This window comes from Tenrec ecaudatus, chromosome 18 (assembly GCF_050624435.1).
Source record: "Tenrec ecaudatus isolate mTenEca1 chromosome 18, mTenEca1.hap1, whole genome shotgun sequence".
Classification (NCBI taxonomy): Eukaryota; Metazoa; Chordata; class Mammalia; order Afrosoricida; family Tenrecidae; genus Tenrec; species Tenrec ecaudatus.
In genome coordinates this window covers 20,154,211-20,181,986 of record NC_134547.1, presented here as the reverse complement: position 1 = coordinate 20,181,986, position 27,776 = coordinate 20,154,211, and the positions used below count along the sequence as shown (strand labels likewise).

Below are 27,776 nucleotides of genomic sequence, written 5' to 3'. Positions count from 1 at the left end.
AGTTTGGGATAAGAGAGATTTCAAAAGTGAAGGTTTCCTGGGCGGTGACGGGGTGAGATTTTAGGGAGAAGACAGGCTTGGGAATGTGAAACATTTTGGAGTCACTCCATTTCCACGTGAAGGGCCGGGAAGTTATTTGGGTTGGAGGGTTAGAGTCAGAGGATAGATGTTGGGGGACTTAGTTGAGTAGGTGGCCATTCATTGGGTGCCTACCTTGTTATGGGCATTTGTGGGGCTTGAGTTCTGGGGATGATGGATCAGCAGGCCCTGACTCCTCCCTGCACCCCAGTTCTGGGGCTCCCCAACAGCGTGGAGGAGATGTGCCCCGACATCCCGGTGCTGGAGCGGCTCATGGCAGAGATCGGGGGGCTGGCCGTGTCGGGGGCGCGCTACACAGAGATGCCACACGTCATCGAAATCACGCTGCCCATGCTGTGCAGTTACCTCCCACGCTGGTGGGAATACGGGCCCGAGACCCCGCCCCCTGGCGCACCCCCGCCGTGCACTGCCGTCACCTCCGACCACCTCAACTCCTTGCTGGGAAACATCTTGCGGATCATCGTCAACAACCTGGGCATCGACGAGGCCTCGTGGATGAAGCGGCTCGCTGGCAAGTCGGGGCTGAGGGGGGATGGGCATGGCATCAGAGGGGTCCCGGCACCCAGGGGTCTCGGGGAGTTGGGAGGAATCAAGGGCTCGAGTTTGGTAATCTCAGGGTCCAGAGGCTAGGGGTCATGGCAAGGGAGGGGTCAGAGTGTCTGGCCCCAAGGGCCCTGGGAGCCCTCCAGGCTGAATTCTGGCTGGCTGGCTTAGGTCAGGGGTTAGGAAGAAAGTCAGAAGCCTGAAATTTCCCTTAAACCAAGGACAGGTCACCCATCAGGCCAGCAGGGGTCAGGTAATAGGGACTGGACTATAGGTCCAGGGCAGGGGGCCAGGGGTGGGATGAGAGTGCAGGGGGTATGTCAGATGTCAGTTTTACACTCAGAGCCGATAATGAGGTGAAAGATGAGAGACCAGAGTCAGGCTGGGGTCAGCAGACTAGTGCTGAGTCAGAAGGACAGGTCTCTGGCTAGACCAGAGCATGTACACTGGTACAGATAAGAGCTGGAAACACAGGGAATCCAGGACAGAGAAACCCCTCAGGACCAGTAATGAGAGTAGCCATACCAGGAGGGTAAAGGGAAAGTGGGGGAGAAAGGAGGAACCGATCACAATGATCTACATATAACCCCCTCCCAGGGGACGGACAGCAGAAAATTGGGTGAAGGGAGACATCGGTCAGTGTAAAACATGAATATATATATATATAAATTATTAAGGGTTCATGAGGAAGGGAGAGAGGGTGGGAGAGGGAGGGGGGAAATGAGCTGAAACTAAGGACTCAAGTAGAAAGGAAAATGTTTTGAGAAAATGATGACAACAAATGTACAAATGGGCTTGACCCAATAGATATATGTATGGATTGCGATAAGAGCTGTATGAGCCCCCAGTAAAATGATTAAAAACACCTCCGACAAAAGGACAGGTCAGGGGTCATGGGGTGGGTCACGTGCAGGGGCAGAGTCAGAGGTCAGGGGATGGAAGCAGGTGGGTGCTGTGGGGTCCGGTCGGGTGATCCTGCCCCTGCTCCTGCAGTGTTCGCCCAGCCCATCGTGAGCCGGGCGCGGCCCGAGATGCTGCATTCCCACTTCATCCCCACCATCGGGCGGCTACGCAAGCGCGCGGGCAAGGTGGTGGCCGAGGAGGAGCAGCTGCGCCTGGAGGCCAAGGCCGAGGCGGAGGAGGGCGAGCTCCTGGTGCGGGACGAGTTCTCCGTGCTCTGCCGGGACCTGTACGCCCTCTACCCCCTGCTCATCCGCTACGTGGACAACAACAGGTCAGCTGAGTCCTTTGATACCTACCTGGCTCCTCCCCACCTTCTGACCGCTGCCTGTCCCCTCCCGCTTCGGGCTTTGTCACATTCTGACAGCCCAACTCAGCCCGGTGCCCTGGTGGTGTAATGAGTTATGCATTAGACTGCTAAGGTCAGCAGTTTGAAACCACCAGCTGCTCCAGCGGGGAAAGATGAGGCTTTCTACTCCCATAAAGATGTTTGACCTAAAAAAAAAAAAAAAAAAAAAAGTCTGGCCTTGGGAACCTACAGGGGCAGTTCTGCTCTGTCCTATAGGGTCGGTAAGAGGTGGAATTGGCCTAATGGCAGTGAGTTCTGAGTTTTACTCTGCTCTTTCCGATCCTCTGAATCCGACCACTGTGCCATTTGGCGTGTCATCCTCCAAGGGCTTGCTGATCTGTAGCTGGGGCTGTCTGATTTGTGTGGTACTTAGACCTTCCTAAGTCCCTGAGAGAAGGAAGGAAGACGGTCCCGCTCATTCCCCCAGAAACATGGATCTTTAGTAAAAGGCCAAGGAAAGATATCAAGCAATTGGAAGCACTGTATAAAGACCCATTGACTCATCCAAGGATGGTGAACAAGTTCCACCTCAGGTCTGGTAGACGGGACTCAGATTGCATCTGGGCTTTGTGAGAAAAGGAGCTCTGATTGATTAGTTATGTCTGCCAGGGAGCAGAAATGGGAAATGGTAGCACACATCTAACATAACCCTACTCTCCGTGTTGACACTTGAATGATCGTCAGTTGCTGCTTGAGTCCGCCGCACATTTGGCTTGTAATAACCATTGGCTCACCCAGAGCCTGTTCCCAGGATTGGGAATCTTCTAGAAACCTTCCGTGTTATGGGGTTGCCAAGAGTCAACACTGACTTGTGGTACCTGGCGGTGGTGGCAGGTGTGGCTTCAGGAAAGTTCTGGTTCCTTCCAGGTTTAGGAGCTTGACTCAGGCTTGTTTCTCTCATTGTCTCTAAGAAGAAAGGATGAGAGGATGTGTATCTCAGGAAACTTGCCTAGAATGAGCCTGGTCAGCCAGAGAGGGGCTTCTAGGGAAGTCCATGTTACCTGCTGCCTCCTCCCTGCCCCTCAGTTTTCTGATCTTTAAACTTAAACCCAAACAAACCCATTGCTGTCAAGCCAATTCCAACTCACAGAGAGCCTGTAGAACATGATAGAATTGCCCCCATTCTGCTTCCAAGGCTGTACATCTTTGCAGAACCTGATGGCTGCATCTTTCACCGCGCAGCTGGTGGCTTCAAACCACCAACCTTTTTGGTAGTAGCCAAGTATTTTAACCATTGAACTACTAGGAATCCTGGTTATAAGCTTAAACACACACACACCAAAAAACCGAAAAACCCAAGTCCACTGCCATCTAGCAAATCCCAACTCAAAAAGACCCAAACTAAGGTTTATGAGATTGTAAATCATTACAGGAGTGGGTAGCCTCATCTTTCCCCCTGAGAGTGGCTGGTGGATTTGAACCACCAACCTTGAAGGTTGGCACAATGCCTAACCCAATGTCACCAGGGTTCCTGTTAAGCTGAAAAGCCAAATCCACAGCCACTGAGCCGATTCCAACCCATAGTGACTGCATCTAGGTTTTCCAAACGGCCCCTCTTTACAGAAGGGGACAGCCTCATCTTACTCCCGAGGAGCAGCTGGTGGGTTTGAACTACCGACCTTGTAGTTAGCAGCCCAAGTTCCAACCTGCTGAATTGATTCTGACTCATAGCAACCCTACAGGAGAGAGTAGAGCTGCCCCCCTTTGGGTTGCTCAAGCTGTAAATCTTTACAGCAGTAGAAATCCTCATCTTTCTCCTGAGGAGTGGCCGGCAGTTTCGAACTACCAACTTTGCTATAAGCAGCCCAACCAGTAATCCACTAAGCCACCAGGGCTCCTTTTGAAGACTAGGCAGGAAGAATTCTGTGGTTGGCTTAGACGAATCCAGATCCAGTTCTGATTCCCACCTGACACGGGAGAGGGGTGGTTGCTGAGTAAACCTGAGGTTCTGTTCGCTCAAAAAATGGGAGGGGAGGGAACCTGCGTATGTTGTGCAGCAAGGACCCTGGGCAGCGTCTTCCCCAGCCCCCTGGCCCGGGACGTCATGTAATCACACACAACCACAAGCTGCTCTGCTCGTCTGTTGTAAATTTTAATTCCTTTCTTTTTAACAATTTCACTGATATGCACTTCACCTATCATATCAATATCATATCCTATCACTTCAATCGTTCAATCCCCTGCAGAAGAGTTGTGCACCCTGTACCACGATCAAGTCCAGGACATGACTTCTTCCTGCTGTTCGCTCCCCATTTCCTGCCAGCCCCAGTCATACCCCTTTGGGTCTATGGATCCAGCTGCTGTCTCTGTCGGCTTACCTCTGTCAGCAAGCTCCTGTGGTTAAGGACAGACCGCCTTACTGGCGATGGAGCGGGCTCTATGGTTGGAGGAGGTAGTTCACTAACCAGTCCCCTCCAGCTGGATACCCGGCTTATCTCTGGCTCCTCTCGCTTACTCGCCACATGTGGGAAGCACCCTCGTACACCTCTCCCTGTGCCCAGGAGAGGGTGGGTGCTGCTGTCTGCGGGAGTCAGAGGAGGGGGGATGCCTGGGCCCCAGGAGTGTGAACAAATGTCCATGCAGACAGTGGAGGGCCACGCAGCAACACAAGTGAAGGAGCCATTGCAAGGGCACAGAGTCATGGGGAACAGGACTCTGAGTGGAAGGAGCCAGGAAAAGAACATTTACACCGCGACAGCAGCGTGCGCGTGGTATTATTCTGCCCACGGAGAAGTTGAGAATTAGACAGAAGCGGCGTGTGGTTCCAGTGGTCAGGAGAAGGATCAGCAGTCAGGAGGGGGCTGGGAAGGGGCCCCAGGGACTTCTCGGGGCTGACACACCGCTTTCCTGGACCTGGGCGGCAGCTCCCTGTGCTCCTCTGTGATCGTTTCTTGAGGTGACACGAGTATGATGTTCTATTATTGATGTTTCAAGAGAGAGAGAGAAAAAGAATGACCAAACATGTTCCGTTTTCTTCTTTTTTTAAATCATTTTATTGAGGGCTCATGCAATTCTTATCACAATCCAGCCAGCCAGCCATTGCGTCAAGCTCATTTGTACATTTGTTGCCATCATCATTCTCAAAGCCTTTGCTTTCTACACATGTTCGTTTTCATCTGAATGGCCCAATTACCAGAAAGTTCCATTTTTCCTATTGGGTGTCTCCTACTCCCCCCACTCCCCTCCTGTAGACCTTTCTCCTTCCTTGGGTATTCCCAAGGTCGCCTACTGGTTACATGTTGGGCTTCGCTCACCACCAGCCGCTCTGCAGGAGAAAGAGGAGGCGGTCTGCTCCCGTCCAGAGTTCCTTACAGTCTCGGAACCCACAGGGGGCAGGCCCACTCTTTCCTAGAGGGTGGCCATGAGTTGTCATCAACTGGGTGCCAGTGAGTTTGGTTTGGGGGAGGGGTATCCCTACCCCCAAACCCTTACAGGCCCCTCCCCCCCACTGTCTAGGGCACAGTGGCTGACAGAGCCCAACCCCAATGCGGAGGAGCTGTTCCGGATGGTGGGAGAGATCTTCATCTACTGGTCCAAGTCCCATGTGAGTCGGCCCACACATACACATACACACACAGACACACACACACCTGCAGCGCCCCCACCCCCGGCCTCCTGGGCTTCCTGCCCCCCAGAGACCCCCAACTCCATCTTCTCCGGTCCCCATCCTGCCTCCCCCACCAGAATTTTAAGCGCGAGGAGCAGAACTTTGTGGTCCAGAACGAGATCAACAACATGTCCTTCCTGACTGCTGACAGCAAGAGCAAGATGGCCAAGGTGGGCGTTCGTTCTGGGAGGAGGACTTGGCCGGGAGGGAGGGAGCACTCTCCTGGGCATCCTCGCTGTCCAGCCAGCCTACCCTGCCCTGGGCATGTTTCCCCCAGCCCTCAGCGCAGTCTCCCCCCCCACCTCCTTCCTATGTTGTCTTCCTTGTCCATCACTGCCCTGCCATGGCCATCGCCTCCCTCCTCCACCCCATCCCTTCCCATCATCATCCTCTCCATACCCTCCCCCTCTCCTTCCATCCTTTCTCCTGAATCTCTCCCTTTTCCTCTGCCACCCCCTCTTCATCCACTTTTCTCCTCCTCCTCCCACTGCCCTCCTCCACCGGAGTCCTCCTCTCCTCCGCCCACTCCCTTCCTCTCCTGCCCACCATCCCAGACACCCCCATACACTTGCCTCTCCCCCCACCCCCAGCCTTCTCAGACCTCCCCTCTTCAGGTCCCAACGAGCTGCCCTCTTACCCCTTCAGCAAGGTCTGCACATGCCCAACTAGGGATGCGGGTTGGGGTGGCGGGCAGAGGAGCTGGGTGCAGCCAACTTGGAACCGGGTCTGGGGTTCTCTGAGGGGCCTGGGTAACCCTTCTTGTCTCTGTTTGCTATCCGGTGAAGCAGGCAGGAGATGCACAGGTCAGCCCCCATCTGGAACCTTCCGCATGGCACTTGGCTCACACCCTTTCCCTCCGCCCTCCTCCAGCACCCCCTCCAGAATACCCCTCCCTCTGCTCCCCACCCACCCTCCGTGGTGGCTCCCATCCCCCATCCTTAGCCATCCCTTCCCAAGACCACCCATTCCCTGCCCAGCCCCCAGCTTCTTGGCAATTTGAGTTCTTCTTCTCCTTTTAAAAAAAATTTTTTGTTAAAAAAAAAGAAGAAGAAGAAGTTTGTCTTTAGCTTTGCCGGAGCATCTTGAGCAGAGACGGGAGGGGAGGGTGGGGTGGAACGTGCATGACTGGAAGGCAGAACTCTCGCCGTGCAGTGATGGAAGGCTTGGTCTCTGGAACCAGACAGACTTGGGTTCGAACCCAGGCTCTGTCGGGAGTGAGTTGTGTGATCCTGGCCAAATGTCATAGCCATTTGAGCTTCTGTCAGCATCCTACTAGGGCCCTGAGGCCCCGGGCTCCACCAGGCTGGGATGCTGCATGCGTGGCCTTCAGCAATGTCTGGCACATGGGCCATGCTCAGCCTGCGAGCCGGTCTGGCTGTGGCTCTGGCTGAAGCTTGTCACCAGGGCTTCTCACTAGCATGATGGGGGTGGCACCGGCCACGGAACTGCAACCAAGGCTCCAGAACATGGCTGTGGGACTCTGCGTCCTGTCTCTGCCTCCAGAGCTTTCTGGATCTCTTTTGCATCTTCTGTCTCCGTTGCCTTGCCCATCTCTCTTCCGCCTCTCTTCCTCTTCCCACGTCTCTTGACTTTTGGGACTCTGTGGTTCTGCATCTTTATTTGCTCCTTGGGGTGTGGTCTGGGGCTAGGGGGTCAAGGTGTGTGCATGTTGTGGGTTCTCTGGGGATCCCGAGAGAGAGCTCCTAGAGGTTTGGAAGGTCCAGACTTGGAGAGAACTGGCAAGAAGTTGGAGATGGGGGCGTGGACCTGGGAGGGTCTAGGGTCAAGGCCTGAGGTCTGAGATGAAGGAAGGCTCATCCAGGTATGGGGTAGAAAATAGGGTGTCCTTTGAGATGAGGGGATGAAGGTTGGATTATGGGAAATGGCTGTGGGTTGGGGCATGGGGCTAGGCTGAGGCAAAGGGCCAGGGTGGCCCCCCAGGGACCAGCTCTGAGTCCTGTGTTCCCACAGTCAGGTGGCTCAGACCAGGAACGCACCAAGAAGAAGCGCCGAGGCGATCGGTACTCAGTGCAGACGTCACTGATTGTGGCCACGCTCAAGAAGATGTTGCCCATCGGCCTGAACATGTGTGCCCCCACTGACCAGGAGCTCATCGCGCTGGCCAAGACCCGCTATGCCCTGGTGCCTGCCCAGCCCCACTAAGCTCATGGGCCCTACTGAATCCCCAGGGGCCTGGGAGACGCCCCTAGTCAGCGAAGACTCACCCTCTGCCTCCCAAGTCTCCACGAGGCTCCTCAAATCCTAGTTGTCTCTGCCCTGCAGCCCCTCTGGAAAGTCCCACTGACCGCTGACTCTAAGACTTAATAAAGCCTCACCACAAATCTCCTGGGAGGTCCTGGTTCGAGGGGGGGTGGAAGCGAAGGGTAGGGCCGAGGAGGACGCTTCGTCCTCGGGAGTAACTCAGCCTGCCGTATATCTCCAGAAAGACACCGATGAAGAGGTCCGCGAGTACCTGCAGAACAACCTGCACCTTCAGGGAAAGGTATGCCTCCGTCCTTCATCTGCAGCAGGAAGACCTGACGGCGAACCGCAGGGGCTAGCCCGTGGCAGGCACCCCCACAGTATTAGAAGGGCGGCGCTGGGGGGGCAGGGCTGCGATCTCACGCCGGCTGCCCTTCCTCCCCCAGGTCGAAGGCTCCCCGTCCCTGCGCTGGCAGATGGCGCTGTACCGGGGTGTTCCCGGCCGCGAGGAGGACGCCGACGACCCCGAGAAAATCGTGCGCCGAGTGCAGGAGGTGTCCGCCGTGCTCTACCATCTGGAGCAGGTGGGCGGAGCCGGGGGGTTCTTGACGCTGAGTGGCTGGCGGTGAAGTGTGGGGGCGGGACTTGGCCCTCTGGGCGGGGCCTAGGAAGGACCGCCCTTGGGTCTGCGAGCTCGCTCGGGCCCGGAAGGGGTGGAGCCTCCAGTCGGAGACGAACTTGCAATAGGTTCTGGGGCGGGGCCTTCGCTTCCGGGGTGGGGCTTAGTCGGACACCTGGAGCCTGCGGACGGAGCGTGGGGCGGGGCCTAGGATGGAGACTCCGGCCTGGGGGCGGAGCTGAGATCAGAACCTTAACTCTGCGAGGCGGGACCTGGGTACCCCCGGGGGGGCGGGGGCGGGGATGGTCCAAGGACTTGACCCCCTGTCCGGCCCCTCAGACAGAGCATCCGTACAAGTCCAAGAAGGCTGTGTGGCACAAGCTCTTGTCCAAGCAGCGCCGGCGGGCGGTCGTAGCCTGTTTCCGCATGACTCCCCTGTACAACCTGCCCACGTAAGACCCCCCGGGAGTGGGGAGGTGGCGTGGAGACGGGAGGATGGAGGGCCACCAACACCGGGCGGGGGGGGGGATCTTGAATGCGGAGGCGAGGCCTCGGTGACACCCACGCCGTCGCCTGCAGGCACCGCGCGTGTAACATGTTCCTGGAGAGCTACAAGGCTGCGTGGATCCTGACTGAAGACCACAGCTTTGAGGACCGTATGATAAGCGACCTTTCAGTGAGCTGGCGCCGGCCCAGGCTTGAGGGGGGGTCAGCTGGATAAGGCTGGCGGCCTAAGGCTGCCAGCTGGGCCCCTCTAGTGTCGCTCTCACATTGAGGTCTATGCATGCGGCTGCCGTGAAATATATGGTTAGGGGACCCATGGCGTGGTGGTTATGCGATGAACTGCTAACTACAAGGTCAGCAGTTGAGACCCACCCGCCGCTCTGTGGGAGAAGGACGAGGCTCTCTATTCTCTTAAGAGAGTTGCAGTCTCGGAAACCCACAGCAGTAGTTCTACCCTGTCTTAGTCACTGTGAGTTGACATGGACTCGAAATGCACGGAGTGTGGCTTTGTTTTGTGATATAGTTTGGAGCCCGGTGGCGTGGTAGGTTACTCATTGGGCTGCGAACTACAGGGCCAGCCGTTAGAAACCAGGAGCCTCCGTGGGGAAAGACAGGGCTTTCTACTCCCATTACAGACTCGGAAACCCACGGGGGCAGTTCTACTCTGTCCTAGAGGGTCACCATGAGTCGGAATCTGCCTGATGGCAGTGAGTATGGTTTTACAGTTCATGCTTTGGCAGAGCTAAGGGAGGGGGCAGGATGGGGCCAAGAGAGCCCAGCAAGACTCTAGGAGGGAGGAGGCAGAAACAGACTCCGGAAGCGCTCCCCACAAGCCCCACCCCTCCCCCCAGAAAGCTGGGGAGCAAGAGGAGGAGGAGGAAGAAGAAGAGGAGAAGAAGCCGGATCCCCTGCACCAGCTGGTCCTGCACTTCAGCCGCACAGCCCTGACTGAAAAGAGGTGAAGCCCCTCCCTCAGCCTCAGAGATGTCCCTGGGGTCCCACCCCCGAGCCACCTCCCTATTCTTCAGAAGAGGCCCTCTCTGTCCTGGGAGAGACCCACAGCTGATCTTTCCATCGCTTTACTGGGACAGGCAGGGCAGCCCCATACCACTGAGATTCACAAGGCATCTCCCCTGAAGTGTTCACATCCCAGACAATGCAGCTTTATCAGCATTTGCTGACAGAATGCCTTGCTTGAACAAAATCCTTGTGTTATGACACATTTCCCACAGATGGAAGTGAGGAAGGCGGGAGAGGGGGCTTTTGTTCGAATCCACACAAAGGCTTGGGTAAGCCAAAAGGTGGCAAGATGGCCCTGGACGCTCCAGAATTCCATTACTCCATTTCAACAGCCAAGGAGAAAGGGACTGCCCCTACCTGTAGCTCCCGCAGAATATCCAGTGTGAATCATGTGACCAACCCCGCCTATTATACTATGGCCAACCTAGATGTTGATTGGCTCAGCCGTGGGTCAGAAGTCCGCCTCCCTGAGCCACAAAGCCTGACAGTGTGGTGGACTGGCACACCACAGGAAAACTGGAAGCTCTTAGCCAATTGGGGGGGGGGGGGGAATGGTTTAATCCCACAGGATCCTTACTGTTGCCCCACTTCCTTCCTCCCTCAGCAAACTGGACGAGGATTACCTGTATATAGCATATGCCGATATCATGGCAAAGGTGAGACCCTGTCCCACCCAAGTCAGAGCCCCTCCTCCCCAGAAAGGCCTTAGGGGGTGGGGTGGACTGGGGTATCTTTTTTTCCTCCATTATCCCTATTTCCAGAGCTGCCACCTGGAGGAGGCAGAGGAGAAAGTAGAAGCTGAAGAAGAGGTGGAGGTCTCCTTTGAGGTAGGCAGGCCCAGAGCCCCCACCCCCGAGGAGCAGGGTGGGGACCCAGACTCCCAATGGCCTAGGAGGTTCAGCAGAATGTGCTCACAGACCAGGGTTTGAGGCCTGGCAGATGGGCAAAGTGGCAAGCATCGCAGAGGCGGGGTAGGAAGATGCGTTACCAGAGCAACAACCCAAATTGGGTGGTGGCACAGGTGGGAAGGTCAGGATGAAGACACACAAGGGGGGTGTCGGAACCCAGCCCAGACGCCTGACCCAGCCTGGGGACAGGGGGTCAAGGAGTATGTCTCACAGGAGGGGCTCTCTGAGGGGAGGTGGAGGAAAAATGGTGTGACTGGAGAAGAACAGGAAAGAGGTATTCTGGGGAGGGGAACAGCACAGGCAAGGCTTGGCAGTGGGAGAGAGCTGGTACACACACCATGAATCCATGCATCCAGTCCCTCAGGTCAAGGGCCCAACCTTACTGTGCCAAGATTCTTAACCTTACTGGTGCCCTTTGGGGGAAAAAAATCACCCAACAAGCAAACTCACTGCCATTGAGTGGATTCTGACATAGAGCAACTCCAAAAGACCTGTCCCTTTGACTTTCTGAGACTGTAACTCTTTATGGGAGTAGAAAGCCTCATCTTTCTCCCACAGAGCGACTGGTGGTTTCAAACTGCTGACCTTGCTGTTAGCAGCCCAACAGGTAACCACTACGCCACCAGGGCTCCTTTGGCATCTGATAAAGCCTTTCCCAGGATTCGTTTTTTTTTTGGGTTTTTTTACATATAAAATAAGGTATGGCAATCAGAAGAAGTAAATGTATTGAAATAATTACCAAAATCTATCTATATTTGTTTAAATTCACCTATGAGGGGTAAATTCCATAGTCTTTCATTCCATTTTTCACGAGCTATTTGATATGCTCTCAATGCCCTCCCATCTATATACGTCTTTCATAACTGTCTGAGTCCAGGCAGACTAGAGAAACAAATTCATAGACACAGTTGAATATTGAGAAAACAGCCCAGCCCAGTCCAGATTAAGTCCATAAGTCCTATATTAGCCCATATGTCTAAAATCAATCTATAAAGTCCTCTTCAGACTCATGAAACACATGCAATGGTGCCAAATGCAGGAAAATCGCAGGCCAGTGGGTAGGAAGTCTTGTAATTCCAGTGGTGGTGAAAGCATCTCAGCATTGGCAGGGGTCTCCACGTGGCTTCTCTGGATCCAGGGTTCAGGCTGCATCAGGGTAGGTCCATGTGGCTGCTCCAGCACCCAGGGCTGCATCAGGGTAGGTCCATGTGGCTTCTCCAGCACCCAGGGCTGCATCAGGGTAGGTCCATGTGGCAGCTCCTCAGGGATGTCTCACAGGGAGCCAGCCTTGTCAAGTAGAGTCTCCAAGGGAATGAGCAGAGAGAGAGAGATGTCTCCCGACTCCAAGAAAGAAATCACAGGAGTTCCCAGAATTCTCAGGAGGAGGCCATGCCCACACAGAGGCCTCATTGATTATTTCTTGATTGACAGGCCAGACTCCACCCCTTCACTCATAATCCTCTCAAATTGACACCAGATTATGTGACTGCCACAATAATCCACATAATAAGAAGCTCCACGAGGCTCCTTGGGGACGTTGGGCTGCTAACCATAAGATAAGCAGTTCAAAACCACCAGTCGCTGTGTGGGAGAACAATGAGGATTATGGGATCAGAAACCCTCAAGGGCAGATCTGTTCCATCCTAGAGGGTCACTGAGTCAGCACCCCCTTGGAGGCAGTGAGCAGTGGCTCTGGTTACTTCTATCACGGTGCATAATTGAGACATGCATATTTAAATTTAAGTTTTATTGGCATATAACTCACATATTCAGTTCAATGGTTTAAACTGATTAAGAGTTGTACGCTCATCATCGAAATCAGTATTAGAGCTTTTTCTCTCTTGTCCTTGTTTTATTAGTACCCCTACCATAACCCCAAGAAACTATTAATCCAGTCACTGTCTCTGTCGATTTAGCTATCCTGGATTTCACATAAAGAAAAACACGCAAAACCACGACAATAACACAATGAAACAGAGAAAACCCTCAATCCGAAAGAAAGCAGAAAATAATTAAAACGAGGACAAATTGAAAATGGGTCAAAAGGAAGAACAAACGATGCCGTGTTAAGTCTGCTTAGTCCATGTTCCGGTGCATTGTGTCTGGTAGCCAGGCCACTCACATTCCTGACCAGTGGTCAGCGAGGAGTCACTGGGCCCTTCACCCCCATGTCCACCATATAGACCGCTTTGGGGCAGGGGGGCATCACTTCATCCATAGCCTTCACAGGCACTATTGGGAGAGACTGGTAACAGCAGTCATGTGGTGACCGAAACAGGAGACGCTGAGCAGGAACCAAAGCCCTCATGTCCCGCCGCCAGTGCTCACCATGAAAGGGCAGGCCAGGCTTCCGTTACTGGGGAGCCGAGGCATGTGCCGCTGGGGTTCTGTCCCCTGGCACAAGGGCAGGGGCAGGGGCCTCGGTTGATGGAGCTCGTGTTTGGTGCCTGGCCAGTGCTAGGTGCCTGAGACAAAGGGAGGACAAAAAGGCCCAAGGACAGAGGCGCTCACAGTAGAAAGAAGGGATCTTCTCTGTGGCAGTGGGCGGGGGTGAGGGGCAAGGCGGGGCTGGCCAAGGCCGGTGAGCTGAGGCTTTCTCCCCCGTGCCTGTGTCTTAGGAGAAGGAGATGGAGAAGCAGAGGCTCTTGTACCAGCAGGCGCGGCTGCACAACCGGGGCACCGCCGAGATGGTGCTGCAGATGATCAGCGCCTGCAAAGGTGCTCCGGGCACATTGGCATCGCCCCCAACCCCGGCCAGACCCACCCAGGCTCTGTCCCCAAGATGGCGCCCCTGCCTACTGGGGGCAGGGGGGGAGGGGTTTGCACTTGGACACTCACCCTGACATGTGTCCCTTGCCTACCCCTTGTCATCCTCCCTGCCCCTCCCGGGACAGCTGTGTCTGCTCCCAGACTGAGCCCACACCTCTCCCCCACCCACTGTAGGCGAGACGGGCTCCATGGTGTCTTCCACCCTGAAGCTGGGCATCTCCATCCTGAATGGGGGCAACGCGGAGGTGCAGCAGGTAACAAACCCAGGGCCTGAGGGGGAGTGGTCCAGAGTGATGCGGTGTCCCCTCCCCCTCTCACCCCTCCCCCTTCTGCAGAAAATGCTGGATTATCTGAAAGAAAAGAAAGAAGTTGGCTTCTTCCAGAGCATCCAGGCGCTGATGCAGACTTGCAGGTAGGGCCTCACGTAGCTGCCGAGGGTCTGGGTGATCCAGCGGGGCCTGCGGCTCTTGGCCCGTTTCCTGTTCTCCCGCTTCCCTGGCTCAAGGCCAGAGACCCTCAAAGTAGCCCCAGAAGCCACGAGGAGGCGGAGCGGCCCCACAGTTAGACGGAGTGTGTTCCAAGGCCGGCTCAGGGGTTGACATTCACCAGGGCCTCAGCTGCAGGGGCCGTGGACCTTCCCCCCATGACCCTGGTTCGCTGGGTGCTGCTCAGAGCCATCAAGTTGGCCGCTCGGCATGAAACCAAACCATCAGTGTTTCTTGGCTGATTCGTGGACACAGTTCGCTAGGCCAGTCTTCCTTAGTCGTGAAGACTAAGAAGCGCCACCGAAGCAGCTCAGCACCGTAGCAACACGCAAACCTCCACTGCCGGCGGGACGGGGGCTTCGCTGAGGTGCCCAGGCCAGGTATCAAACCCGGGTCTCACACTGGAGGCGAGAAGTCTACCCCAGGACCGTCGTTGCCACTCCCCGGCCCTTGATGGCTTTTGCCCAGCTACCTTGTTCCTTCAGCTTGGTACTTGGTTCATCTGGGCCCCCCCACCCCACCCCATGACTTTCCAGCTGTCCCCTCTGCGATTCCCCAAGACAACCTCATTCCGGCAGCCTTTATGGTGGTGCCCTAGCTGCCTCCGCTCTGGGAGAGAGAAGAGGGCTAGGCCTCATCTCACCTGTCCGCCTCTCCTTTCTCCCCTGCAGCGTGCTGGATCTCAACGCCTTCGAGAGACAGAACAAGGCAGAGGGGTTGGGCATGGTGAAGGAGGATGGAACGGGTGGGTGAGGCCCTCTCTTGGGGGACACCCCTCATCCTTCAGGATCCACACCCCTGCAATTCCCCCATGGCCCACAGATCCCTTCCTCCAAGATGCACCCCCACCTTCAAGAACAACCCCTTTTCCTGCCCCCCCCCCACAGCAGTCCCTAGCCCGACCCCACTTCCACCATCCCTCAGGGTACCTGGAGCCTCCACCCACCCCACCCCAGGGGTCCTCCTGCCTGGGTTCCCATCACATGACCTCACTATCCACCACCCCCCACCCCGGTTAAGCCCTGGTTGCTGTTCTCTCATTAATGCCCCTAATCCGGGTTAATGGAGTCTCCTCTTTGCTGTGTTGTGACTTGTTTAACTTTCTCCCCCACTTCTCCACCTCCACCTCCTGTGCCTTCTCTCTCTCCTCCCTTCTTCCTGCATCCACTCCCCTGTCCTTCCCTCTCCTGGCTCATCCTGCGGCCTTCTGCCTCTTGGTCATCTGTCTGTCCGTTTCGTGCGCTGTTTCCCTGTGCGGCGTGTCTCTGGCTGTGTGACCCTGTGTGGTTTTTCTCGCTCCGTGTCTCTGTCTCTCTTTCCCTCTTTGATCCCGCTTCCTCCTCCTCCTCCTCCCATCCCGTCGGCTGCCCCAGTCAACAATCGCCAGAACGGTAATTTCCCCAGCTCACCCCACCCCTTGCTGTGCTCCCGCCGCCCCTCCCCCTCTGAACCCCACTCCCCCACCCGGGGGCTGAGGATCTGGGCGCCCTCTCAAGGAGGGGTGACCCCATAGTGGGCGCACCATGCCAGTGGAAAGTCTTCAGGTCGGGACTCCGGATTTGGGCCCTGAGTAGCCACTAACTATCCTAGGGTAATAATCAAGTCTCTTGCCTTCCTTAAGCCTCAGTTTCCCCTTCTGTAAAACGGGAGCTAGAGAAGACCCCTTTCCAGTTGGATGACCTGGACTTTCACCCCCAGATTCGCAGTCCCAGGGTGGAGTGATTTCCCCCCACCCCCAACTCCCTGCACCTGGATCCCACGGTGGTCCCTTAAGGCGCCATTTTTCATCCACCAACCCGATTGGGTGCCTCCAGCATCCACTCTGATTGGTGCGCGCGCCTCTCTGCGCCTGCTCTGGTTGGCCCATTCACGGTCTTGCCTTCCCTCTCCTTCCCCCACAGCCCACCTGATTGGCTTCTTTCAGATGCCTATTCTGATTGGCCCACGTTGGTATGCCACACTCCCCTCTGCTTCTCCCGGATTGGCTGCTTTCGAGGCATCTGGGCCAATCAGCTGGCTGTCTATCTCCATCCCTCTACCCAGCCTGGCCACCTGCTCAGCACCATTGTGTGACAGTGACACTACCCTTCTCCCCACCCTAATAATCTATTAACCACCGCAGCCCTGGGGGGGGGGGTTGCTGGGGGAGATACCAGCTGCCTGAAGGTATATGCCCAGATGACACACAAGTGGTGACATCAAAGGGACGTTGATGTTGTGAAAAAGACACTTGAGACCCTTGCTTCATGAATCAGGAGCCCCCTACCATCTCCATGTGCTGATGTCATGGAGGCCAAGGTGTCATGGAAACTCGGGGCCCTCACAGTGTCTTTGAAACGGTGGCTGCTCCTCCCACGCCCCCATGCTCATGTGCATATGTGTGCCCTGTGCATGCGCCAATGGCCCTTGTGCTGTGTGCTGGCCCGCCTGACCCCTCCTGGGCCCTGCCTCCCTCTGCCTCCCAGGAGAGAAGGTCATGGCGGATGATGAGTTCACCCAAGACCTCTTCCGATTCCTGCAGCTGCTCTGTGAGGGACACAACAATGGTGAGGGGAGGGGCAGTGGGCTGGGGAGGCACCCAGGGGTTGGGGTGGATCCTTCTGGAAGCCCTTCTCCCCTCATCATTGAGGGTCTCAACTCCACTGAGGCTTCATCCTGCACCCCCCTCCCCCATCGCCCTCAAACCCTGCTCACCCACCTTTCCAAGCCTCCTGAATTCCTTGGATCAAACCACGCTGTTGTCACTTCCTCTGACCTCATTCAAGGACCCTCAGTGGCGTAGTAGTGGGTTTCGAAGTGAGCGCCTAGTCACCAGGCTAGCGGTTCGAAACCACCACCAGCCTTTCCCACAGGAGGGAAGATGAGGCTTTCTATTCCTGTAACCAGCCAGTCTCGGAAACCCCCTGGGGGCAGTTCTGCCGTGCCTTATTGGGTCACTACCAGTAGGAATCAACTTGGTGGCTGGTCTGTGTTAGCGGGGATGGTCTTCATTCAAAGCGCTGGTAACACAGCAGCTAAGTGCTCAATTCCTAACCCAAAGGTCGGCAGTTCAAATTCACTATCCAGTTCTTGGGAGAGGGATGAGCCCATCTGCCTTGGTAGAGATTGTAACCTTAGAAACCCAATGGGGCAATATCAATTCTGTACTCTAGGATGGCCAGGCATCTGAATCTACTGGACATCAATGGGTTGGCTTTGGGTTCCCTCAGTCAGGCCAGACGAATCCCCCAAAAGCAATTACCCCAAACCCAATGGCTGACACATGACCAGTATGCCAATACTCAACCCAAGTGGCCAACTCCATGCTCATGTTGTCGCCCCCAACCATCTGCTGGGGCTTCCCGAGTCCGGTCCTTGTGGAGGGTTTAGAATCACTCAGTATGGGGTGGCCCAACAAACAAGGTAAGCACGGACTTGTTTGTGCTTACCATATACATATCTAAGCCAAGTTTTTCAGCACATTTTTTAATGCAGCTTTTGTGGTAAAATAGGTGCCTCGGCTGATATTCGGGTCAGTTTATACTTGTGTATATACGGTCCTTAGTAATCTGCTGCCAACGGGTTCACCCTTCCCCACCATGCCGAAGATTCTGCTCGTAAGTCTGGCTGGCCTCTCTTTCTCCCCGTCCCACAGCCCTGTCCTCCAGAAGCAAAGTTTCTTTTCACATTTAGAGGCCCAGCGTGACGGGTGAGGCTGTCTACTCCTGTAAAGAGTGACAGTCTTGGAAACTGGATGCCCAGTAAGCTAGTCAAGCCTGGGCTGAAAGAAACACGAGTGGGCTCATGCTTACCTTGTTTACTGGAGCGATGAGCCAGTTCTGTGGTTTATAAAACACTGCTCTGAGGAGGAAGTCCAGCAGTTTCCGCACGTAAGCAAGCCCTTGCCACGTCCTTCTGCATACTCTGCGGAAAGCAATGAGGCTTATTGAAGGGGCAAAAACCATCCAGGCTGGAAAAACGTTTGTTCTTAGAGAAAGAGCCAATCAGACCCTCTTCTGTGGGGCTGCTCTCAGGAGAGCAGAGCTTGGAATTCCCATAGCAGAATCTGTGATCATAGCAGAATCTGTGATCGCAGCAGAATCTGTGATCGGTGCTGGGTGTGGAAGGCAGTCGAGGCGGGATAGCTTGAGACAAGTTACTAAAGGGAATTGATGTGAGTCTACATGTGGCTCCCATAGACTGGTCACACAAGAGAATTACAGAAATTCAAGACTTCCCTGGGGGGCAGGGTGGTGGGAAACAGCGTGGTTACAAAGTATCTACAAAGCATTCTTTCCCAAAGATAATTAGTTTCAGAAACAACAAACAAGCTGAGGTACACGAATTTCCTGAGGCTGTGGGTTTGTCTGATAAACTGCCCAGCTTGGGGACGCTCATAAGAACAAGTCTTCCTTTATCCTTGGACTTCACTACAAAGAGAAACTTTGTTAGCTCAGCCTTTGAAGTTCATGCTCAATGTTAGAAACGTTGGCCAACTAGCCCTTTCACCAGGGTCAAGGGCCTCAGCTTGGGGGCGGGGCTCCTCCAGGTTCAGCCCCAGGATGGCACAGCAGGTCCAGGAAACCCATCTTTGGTGAGAGAGACCCTCCTGTGGCAAGCACAGCCGGACACGTGACAGGAACAGGCCCCAGTCTGCGGGGACCCGTCCCCACAAAGGTCATTTCCTGTAACAAGCGTGTACAGGCTCCAGGCTGTGGTTCCAACCTGAGCAGCTGATCATAAAACCATTTGCACCGCCCTGAAGCTCACCTTCGTCACAAGACGTGGAGTCATAAGCCACCTCTTTGCCCCACGTGGCTAATGCTGTTGATGTAACTGACTGTAAAGATTCATTGTCCCCCTTTTACAACACAGGGATCAAGCTAGGTCTGGGGCTGGACGATCTCACAAGTGCTTGTGTCCACAGCCCACCAGTGGGTCGTCCTGAGTGATTGGTGGGCTGGCTTCCTTTGTTCCTGGTATGGGGTAGCATTTCATTTTAACTAAGGTGGAAACGGGCTGAGAGATTTGTGATGAAGTTGTTCCCTAGGTCTGTGACTTGTTGAAAGTGGGAATGTAAAAAAAAAAAAAAGTGGGAATGTTCTAGTGGGTGGGTTTCTCTCTTCCAACGACTGGTCCCCAGCCTCAACGCCCCCCCCATTCAGGAAGTGACCTCATCATGTCAATATTTGCAAAGCCTTTCAAATCTCCAGGGGCCCCCCACGCCTTAAGTACTCTGCCATTCAAACCAGATAAGAGGTTTGTTTCTGGTGTAGCACCCCACATTTTGGGGCTGGGGTGGGAGGGGCCCAGAGGAGATGCCTGCCCCAGCCTGCATGGGCAAAGGTGGCTTACTCGAGGCGGGCACTTCTGAGACCCACGAAATAAGTAGGAGTTGGCTGCCCCAATTGCTCCGTTGTGCGGGCAGTCAAGTCCCTGGACCTCTGGGTGGCTCAGACTGTGTGCAAGAGGTCCTGGTGGCACTGCGGGTTTCGAATTGGGCTGCTGACCACAACATCCAAGGTTCAAACCCACCAGACACTCTGCAGGAGGAAAATAGGGCTGCCTGCACCTCGTGAGGCCTGACGGTCTCAGAAACCCTAAGGAGCAGTGCCACGCAGTGGTATAGGGTCGCTCTGAGTCGGAATCGACCTGATGGCAGTGGGTTTATGACAGTGTGTTCATGGACAGAATTATTCAGAGGGGCAGAGGGCTGGCTATATAACCATTTAGACATGCAGCCCAACTTAAATCAATAAAAAATCAAGAAGGTAGAATACGAGGTTGATGGAAACGCCTGGAGATTTGCTTAAAAGAAATCTTAAGTATTTGCGTACAACGTGAAACCAGGCAGAAAAGGTATTTAAATGAGCTAGTGTGATCGAGAGACCCAAAGACACGTCTGCGTTGTGTCAGTCTGCCGCGCTCTTTGGGGTGTTGAAAAACCAGGGTGATACTTTGACGACAAAGTTGCCCCTGACCCAAGCCGTGGTATTTTCAGTCTCGAGTGTATGTGACAGTTGGACATTGAAGGAGGGAGACCGAGGAAGACTAGAGGCCTTTGAATCGTGGTGCTGGCAAAGATTATTGTAAACCAAGAGAACAAACGAGCCTGCCTTGGAAGAAGTACAGTCAGAGCGCTCCTTAGAAGCAAGGACGGCAAGACTTCATCTTACGTAATTTGGACATGTTGTTATAAGGACCAGGCCCTGGAGAGGACATCCTTCCTGCTTGCTACAGTCGAGGGACAGCAAAAAAGAGGAAGGCCCTCAACGAGGTGGATGGACACAGTGGCTGCAATCAGGGGCTGAAGTACAGGAACAATTGTGAGGATGGCAGGGCGGACAGGGCACCTGCCTGGGTGACACCTGCCAGCAACAACACGCCTGATCACAGCAGCTGGTACGCAGGAAGGCGGATGACAGGGAAAGCTTTGGGGGAACACAAACCAAACACAAACCCCTCTGAATGGCTATTAAAGCCATCCTGGAAGACAGGCCATTCCTCAAACACGAAAGGGGCTTAAGTGACCATTCAGTGAATTAGGTCATTTGACAAACTGGTCAAAAGAAATGGTTCTCAAACGTGTGCCTGCTTTACAAGGACCTGGGGACCTTGTGGAGACACGTGGAAATTTGGGTTCCTGAGTTCTAGGGTGGAACCCTATCCTTTGCACTGCAGACAAGTCCCCAGGAAATGCTGCTGTAAGTTCATCTCTTACCTCAACGCTCCTCTGTAAGGCCTTTTGAGGATAGCAAAGGCTTCCTGAGCACTTAAGGACCAGGCTCCACAGGGTAAGCACCGGATGGTTAACCTCTAGGTCGGTTTGAACCCACCCGCTGCCTGTGGGAGAACAAGAAGGCTCTTTCCTCCCATAAAGATTTAAAGTCTTAGGAAAACGTGGAGCAAAATCCCAAATCGGAAGAGTCCAGGCTGACTGGTCGGATTGAGACTTGTGGGACCCTCAGGACTATGGCTCCTGGTCAGCCTTCAGGTCTAGAGAAGGTGACCAGATGTCCGCTTTTGGTGGGACAGTCCCGATTTTTAACAATTTTTCCTGCATCCTGTGGAATTTTTTTAAAGTCCCAATTTTTGGAAAGAATCCACGACAAGCTAGGGTATGCGGTTTTCGGCTGCCATGTGGCTATTTCGCCAGCATATGAGTTTTATCAACGGTGTCCCGCTTTACCAATGTGAACATCTGATCACTTTAGCTAGAACTGAACTCACCCCCATGTTAGAACAGTCAACCATTTAAGGTCAAACGGGCAGCATTTCCTCCAGGACGGAGAGAACAGAGGGCCAAGGAAGGAGGCATGGAAACCGGAAGCGCAGGGAGGAGCGGGAAACGTGAGGGCACACAAAAGGCTTTTTAAAAAAGACATGCCGTCTCAGAAACCCTAAGGCAGCGGTTCCCAACCTGGGGGTCGCGATCCCTTTGGGGGGTCGAACGACCCTTTCACAGGGGACGCCTGAGAGCATCGGAAAACATTTCACAATATACAATTACATATTGCTTTGTGATTAATCACTCTGCTTTCATTAAGTGTAATTATGTTCAATTTGTAACAATGGCAATACATCCTGCATATCAGATATTTCCATGACGCTTCTTAACAGTACCGAAATGACTGATGAAGTAGCAATGAAAATAATTTTCTGTTTGGGGGTCACCACCACATGAGAAACTCTATGAAAGGGTCACGGCATGAGGAAGGTTGGGAACCACTGCCTTAAGGAGTGACAGCACCCTGTCCTCCCAGGTGGATGCTGAAGGGGACTTGAGTCGACGGACTCGTAGGTGCCAGAGGCTGTCCTAGTGTGAAAGCATTGGACCCGGTCAGCACCTCTCCGAGGCCAGGGCTACTGGGGTCCCCACGTACATCAGGGGCGGCCGAGGCACAGTCTGTGCCACCCAGAGGCTCAGGGACTTGGCTGCCATCACAGCAGAGCAGTGGGGCGGCCAATGCCTACTGATTACTTGGGTCTCAGCTCAGAAGTCCCCTCCTTGAGCATGCTGCCTTTGACTACTCAGGCTAGGGCAAGCATCTCCTCAGGATTCCCCCAGCCCTCTGGAACCCCCCTCCCCTGTATCACAACCCTGACATCCTGTCCAATAGTCCCCCACCGCTGCCCATGAACAATGCTTATCTTTTTAAATTAGTATTCTGCAACTTGAGGAGCCCTGGTAGCGTAGTGGGTTATGTGTTGGGCTGCTAGCCACAAGGTCAGCAGTTTGAAACCACCAGCAGCTCTCAGGAAGAAAGATGAGGCTTTCTACAGTCTTGGGAACCCACAGATACAGGGGCAAGGGTCACTTTGAATCCGAATCCACTGGATGGCATTGAGTTGGGTTGGGGTTTGGTAGCCCTCAGTAAGTACCAGTGAGATGATGTAAGTTTCCTCTGACACACAGTATGTACTTGGTCAATAAATAAATGGGAGATTCGATGTCTTCCAAGGAGTACTGAATGCACAGGAGAAAGATGGAGTTGTGTGCTCCAGAAAGATTTACAGTCTCGGAATCCCTGCCCAAATAGGGGTGGCTAGAAGATGATGTAATGATGTGATGTGATGGCGGCGGTGACTTTCTGCTTCACTTATATGGCATCTGACACACAGTAGGCCCTCAATAAATCCTTCCTGCCTAAATGAACAATCCACTGGCCCTCTCCCATCACTCTTGGTCAGAGCTCAGTTAATTAATGCCTTTCCATCTCCCTAGATTTCCAAAACTACCTGCGGACACAGACCGGGAACACCACCACGATTAACATCATCATCTGCACGGTGGACTATCTCCTGCGGCTGCAGGTGTGCATGTGGGGCTGTCCAGGTGTGACTGTACCTGAACGAGGGATGTGAGGTGGGCTAGCAGACCAATGGCTGGCCACAGCACCCCCTCACATCCTGCCCTGCCCCCACACTGTCACCAGGAGTCCATCAGCGACTTCTACTGGTACTACTCAGGCAAGGATGTCATTGAGGAGCAAGGCAAGAGGAACTTTTCCAAAGCCATGTCGGTGGCGAAACAGGTGTTCAACAGTCTCACCGAGTACATCCAGGTGGGCACCACCTGCTGGCGCGGGGAGGCCAGCCCCACAGCCTGGGCCCTTCCTGGCACTCACGCAACCCTCCCGCACCCCCAGGGCCCCTGTACCGGCAACCAGCAGAGCCTCGCCCATAGCCGCCTCTGGGACGCCGTGGTGGGATTCCTGCACGTGTTTGCCCACATGATGATGAAGCTCGCTCAGGTTCGGGGTCCCTTGTTCTTCATCCACCTGCTTCTGGGCCTCCCTCGATTGGGCGGGTGTCAAGTATTGCCTCGTTGGTCAGTTTCCACCCACGTGGTTCCAGATTGGTTCCCTCCCCAAGGCCAAATCCATAGTCTCTCTGGATTGTCTCTGCCGCATGACCGCCACCAATCAGTAGGCTTTCCGCTTCTCCTTCTATTGGTCTAATCATTGGGCCCCGCCCACATTGGCTCAGGTCTCAAGACAGTGATTGGCTGGTGTTCTTTTCAATCTGGTGGGATCCGCTAAGATTCAGGCAGCCCTGGGGGTGCCATGGGTCAGGCTTCTAGGTTCGGTCTTTGTCCACTTTGGGCAAAAGACGCTTATCCCATGCACCCAGGAAGTAGGGTCCTGGTCGAGCACCCTACCCATCTCTTGAAACTTCTATGCTACCCGCACCCCCAGGAGCCTTGTCCGTGTTTCATACACACCTCATCCCCGTGTTACGCGTCTGTCCCCCCAAATCGGTCCAAGTATTCCAAGCCGCCATGTCCGGTTGGGCAGCTTCCACCTGGGAGAGGACACCGTGCATTATTTTGTTGTTAGGGCCCGAAGGTCGATTCTTGACTCACAGTCACAGAGCTTTCGCTGGGTTTTTGCCGGGTCGTTCTTCCCGTCTTCCCCAGAGTCAATGGGTGTCCTTGACACCCACCTCTGCAGTCAGCAGTCCTAAAGGAGTGGGGAGTCGGGGAGCCTAGAGGGCTCCCTATTGGACACATTCACTGCCATCGAGTCCGTCCCGAGTCACTAGGCCTTGTGGGTTTCGGAGATTGTAGCTTCCTGGGGCTTCCGCAGAACAGCTCGCGGGGTTCGAACTGCTGACCTTGCCGGCTAACAGCCAGGTTAGCCACGCGCTGCGCACCCGCCACGCCCCTGGGGCGCTCGCGTTCCAGCAGATGGCAGCAAAATGCTGGTAGATTGCAATCTCCGCCAGGCGTCCTTTGGAAGAAGAGGCGCTTCTTTCTTTCTTTCTTTCTTTTTTTTTTTTGTAATCAAAAGGTTATCGCAGGGTTTGGCGGAAACCCTATCAGGGGTCATCTTAACGTATCTTAACGTTCGGAGAGGAGCCTCGATGCTTTTGCTGTTGATAAGAGACATCTAAGAGCTCGAGAGCGCGCGGGTCTTGCAGTGTGCACCTGGGAAGCTTGTGGGGTGAAGGTCAAAGCCACAATAAGTGGTGGCTTCCAGTTGTCTGGGTGGGGGCAGGGGTTGCTTGGGTCACACAGCAAAGATTCGGCTTCCTCTCTCTAGCCTGTGCGGATGGAGGATGCTTTGTCCTCCCACGGCCCTCCCTGGTCCAGGGAAGACAGTTCCCACCCAGCGTCCCACCATAGACGTTCACCCCACCACTCGGCACCTCCAGGGGGAGGAGAAGCTCTGGTTCCCGGGAGCTCCTGCCGTCCCCTCTGATTGGCTGAGTGGGTCACGCACCCCCTCCCAGAACCAATCTCCGAGCCAGAGGAAGGGTCTGGTCGCCCAGGCTTGACTCACTCCGCCCTGGAGCCAGGAGGATGCTGGGGGGGGGGAGCCTCATCTCATGGAAGAGGGGCATGGGGTGCCCCCTTTGAGCCCCAAGGGGTTGGGCACTCATCCATCCTAGGGGCTTGGAAGGGTATTAGGATGCAAACCAGGCAGCGGGCACTCCCGGGGCCAGCGTTTGAAAAAGAAGCGTTGGATCCCATTTTGCGAGGTGACATCCTATGACACGATCATTCTGTCGGTGGAAAAAACAAATTGGTTGATCATGGGCAAGTTTAGGTGGATTGGCCTATTAGGATTCGGAGGTGTGAGGCAGCACTTTAGCTATGTTGGAGACATCGAAGGACCCTACATGAGAGGCACCAGGGCAAGGGACGGCAAGCACAGGGCATCCCCATTGCCCCCACTGCCTCACCAGAGAGCACGTGACTCCCCTGGCCTTCCTCCTGCACCAGGGGTCCCACACTTTCCATCGCGCATCCATTCCTCAAACACGGCCACCAAAGGCAGTGCTCAGCTCCCTCTCACCCATTCCCAGCGTGGTCTCTGTCCCAGAGATGTGTCTCCCTCTGTCTCTCCAAGTATCTGCTCCTGGAGCCCCCGTGCCTCTCCCATCCTCATCTGCCAACCCCCCTTGCTGCCACACACCCCCCATTAGGCCAGCTTCCCCCAAAGCGCCAATCCCACCCCCAATCTTGTATCTCTGCCCCTGCCCTGCTTCCGAGGAACATGTCTGGACTCGGTTCCCCTCGGAAGGTAAGAGGGGGGTCGGGAGGGGGCAGGTGAGGAGGGGCCGGAGCAGCTGGGGTGGGGGAGGCCTCTCTGGAGAGGCCAGCCTGTGACATCGCCCGGGTCTGGGGTCTCCAGGATTCGAGTCAGATTGGTCTGCTGAAGGAGCTGCTGGATCTTCAGAAAGACATGGTGGTGATGTTGCTGTCCCTTCTGGAAGGTAACCACCCAGCACGTGGGTGCGGGGGAGGGTCCCGCGGGGCCAACAAGCCCAGGCATAACCTGCTGAGACCCAGGAGATTAACCCTCAGCCACCCCTTCAGCAGCATTCAGGGTCAAGGGACTGATGAAGAAAGTCTCAAGAATAAGTTTGATAAACATTTATTGAGCACTTACTAGGTGCCGGGCCCTGGTGGCCCATAAATTAACTTATTGGCTCCACAGAGCAATCATATCTATCTATCTATCTATCTATCTATCTATCTATCTATGTATCTGTCTATTTATTTGTTTATTTATTTGTACAATGCATTATACCCACTCCTTATTGATCCACGTGGCTAACAAAGATCAGCCCAAGCCCCATTTGGAGGGGCTGAGGTGTCCCATTTTGCCACCATCTCACCTCCAGCACCTTTTAAGGAGTGGCTTCTATCAGCTTGGGGTCAGGGGTGGGGTCCTGACGAGCCATGCCTGGCTTCTGAGCTGGGGGCAGGGTGGGCAAGCCTGGTGGGCTGCAGAAAGGAGGCACCTCAGGGCCCCACTAAGCAGGGGCTGCCCCCCAGGGAACGTGGTGAACGGCATGATCGCGCGGCAGATGGTGGACATGCTGGTGGAGTCCTCGTCCAACGTGGAGATGATCCTCAAGTTCTTCGACATGTTCCTGAAGCTCAAGGACATCATTGGCTCGGATGCCTTCCAGGACTACGTCACCGACCCCCGGGGTCTCATCTCCAAGAAGGATTTCCAGAAGGTGGGCACGCAGTGGGCGGTGGGAGGGCAGGATGCGGTGCCAGGCTGAGCGCCGACCACACACGCCCGGAAGGCCTGCCTTGGCCAGTGGCCCACACCAATGTGAACTAGCAGCAGCACTGGGACCGCTTAGCGTTGTAATTTCTTAGTATGAATCCTCACCCGCTGCCGTTCTGCCTCTCAGCAACTCCATAGAGCCATTGGACGACCCGGCCCTGCGCCAGCCTCCCAATTGTTCGGTTCAAGTCCATTGTTGCAGCCTCTTGTCATCCATCTTTTTGAGGGTCTGCTTCTTTGGGGCTGGCTCTCAACTCTACCAAGCAGGGACTGGTCATCTTGAACCTGAGTCTCCTTTCATCCGGTGCATCCCCTTCAGCCCTCTTTCTTTACCTGAAATTGATCGGCCGAAACCCAGTTTGTTGGCCCTGTGGAGCGGAAGGAGGGGCATTCAATCCATCCACGATGCCATCCACAGGTCTAATTTTAACATGTTAGTTGCCACCTCTTTGAAAGAAACAAATGAAATGGCTTTCACCAGTACATGTCTTGAACTCAGCATACCCGCGGAGTCCCTGGGTTCACCCTCTCAGCTGCTCCCTGCAAGGTTGGGCGTTCAAGCCTACGCAGAGGTGGCTTGGAAGAAAGGTCTGCTGATCTCCTTCACAGTTCTCCTGGGACACACACCGGGTGGCCAGGAGTTGGAATCAACTAGCCAGGCAGCTGGTATGCCTCTCGGCCCTGTGGCCAAGATCAAGTGTAGAAGACACCTGGTATTGGTTATCTCCAAAATAATATCGGACATGTGATCAATATAAAAACAATTCATCTTTTAAATTTTTTTTTCACGGAGGAGCGCTCCAGCAACCCGTGTGCGCTTTACGCTTCCAGCGCGTCTCAGTTGGTACCAGTCACGTTTCAAGGGTGACTGGCATCCTGGACAAACAAAAGAACCCAAAACAAAACCCAAACTCATAGCGATCTAGTCAATTCCAACTCATAGTGACCCTAGTAAGGTCAGGATGGATTTCCTGTGGATTTCCAAGACTCTATAGGAGCAGAAAGCCTCATCTTTCTCCCTCGGAGTGGCTGGTGGTTCCAAACTGCTGACGGTGCCATTCAAATTAGAGTTCCCCACAGGCTGGCTCTGGCCCCTGCGTGTGTTTGGTGTCATTTAGCATGTCCTTCGGGTCCCCAAGTTTCCTTGTAAACCTGGACTTAGGCTGAGAGGCTCGATCAGATTCAGGTTTGGGGCTGGTTTA

General features: G+C 54.6%; 1 protein-coding gene across 1 annotated transcript in view; it reads left to right on the top strand.

The window, feature by feature from the left end:
- The window catches only part of RYR1 (ryanodine receptor 1), a 135,329-nt gene that overhangs the window by 84,221 nt on the left and 23,332 nt on the right, over nucleotides 1-27,776 (top strand). Inside the window, exons 68-91 of the mRNA XM_075536656.1 lie at nucleotides 290-610; nucleotides 1,636-1,876; nucleotides 5,408-5,495; nucleotides 5,636-5,728; nucleotides 6,347-6,361; nucleotides 7,530-7,700; nucleotides 8,002-8,061; nucleotides 8,207-8,344; nucleotides 8,719-8,831; nucleotides 8,959-9,055; nucleotides 9,735-9,841; nucleotides 10,508-10,559; nucleotides 10,665-10,730; nucleotides 13,430-13,529; nucleotides 13,755-13,834; nucleotides 13,916-13,992; nucleotides 14,737-14,810; nucleotides 15,439-15,456; nucleotides 16,531-16,611; nucleotides 22,770-22,858; nucleotides 22,981-23,109; nucleotides 23,194-23,298; nucleotides 25,684-25,765; nucleotides 26,331-26,518. Coding sequence (XP_075392771.1) covers nucleotides 290-610; nucleotides 1,636-1,876; nucleotides 5,408-5,495; nucleotides 5,636-5,728; nucleotides 6,347-6,361; nucleotides 7,530-7,700; nucleotides 8,002-8,061; nucleotides 8,207-8,344; nucleotides 8,719-8,831; nucleotides 8,959-9,055; nucleotides 9,735-9,841; nucleotides 10,508-10,559; nucleotides 10,665-10,730; nucleotides 13,430-13,529; nucleotides 13,755-13,834; nucleotides 13,916-13,992; nucleotides 14,737-14,810; nucleotides 15,439-15,456; nucleotides 16,531-16,611; nucleotides 22,770-22,858; nucleotides 22,981-23,109; nucleotides 23,194-23,298; nucleotides 25,684-25,765; nucleotides 26,331-26,518 — 2,585 coding nt within the window. The remainder of the gene's footprint in view (nucleotides 1-289; nucleotides 611-1,635; nucleotides 1,877-5,407; nucleotides 5,496-5,635; nucleotides 5,729-6,346; nucleotides 6,362-7,529; nucleotides 7,701-8,001; nucleotides 8,062-8,206; nucleotides 8,345-8,718; nucleotides 8,832-8,958; nucleotides 9,056-9,734; nucleotides 9,842-10,507; nucleotides 10,560-10,664; nucleotides 10,731-13,429; nucleotides 13,530-13,754; nucleotides 13,835-13,915; nucleotides 13,993-14,736; nucleotides 14,811-15,438; nucleotides 15,457-16,530; nucleotides 16,612-22,769; nucleotides 22,859-22,980; nucleotides 23,110-23,193; nucleotides 23,299-25,683; nucleotides 25,766-26,330; nucleotides 26,519-27,776) is intronic.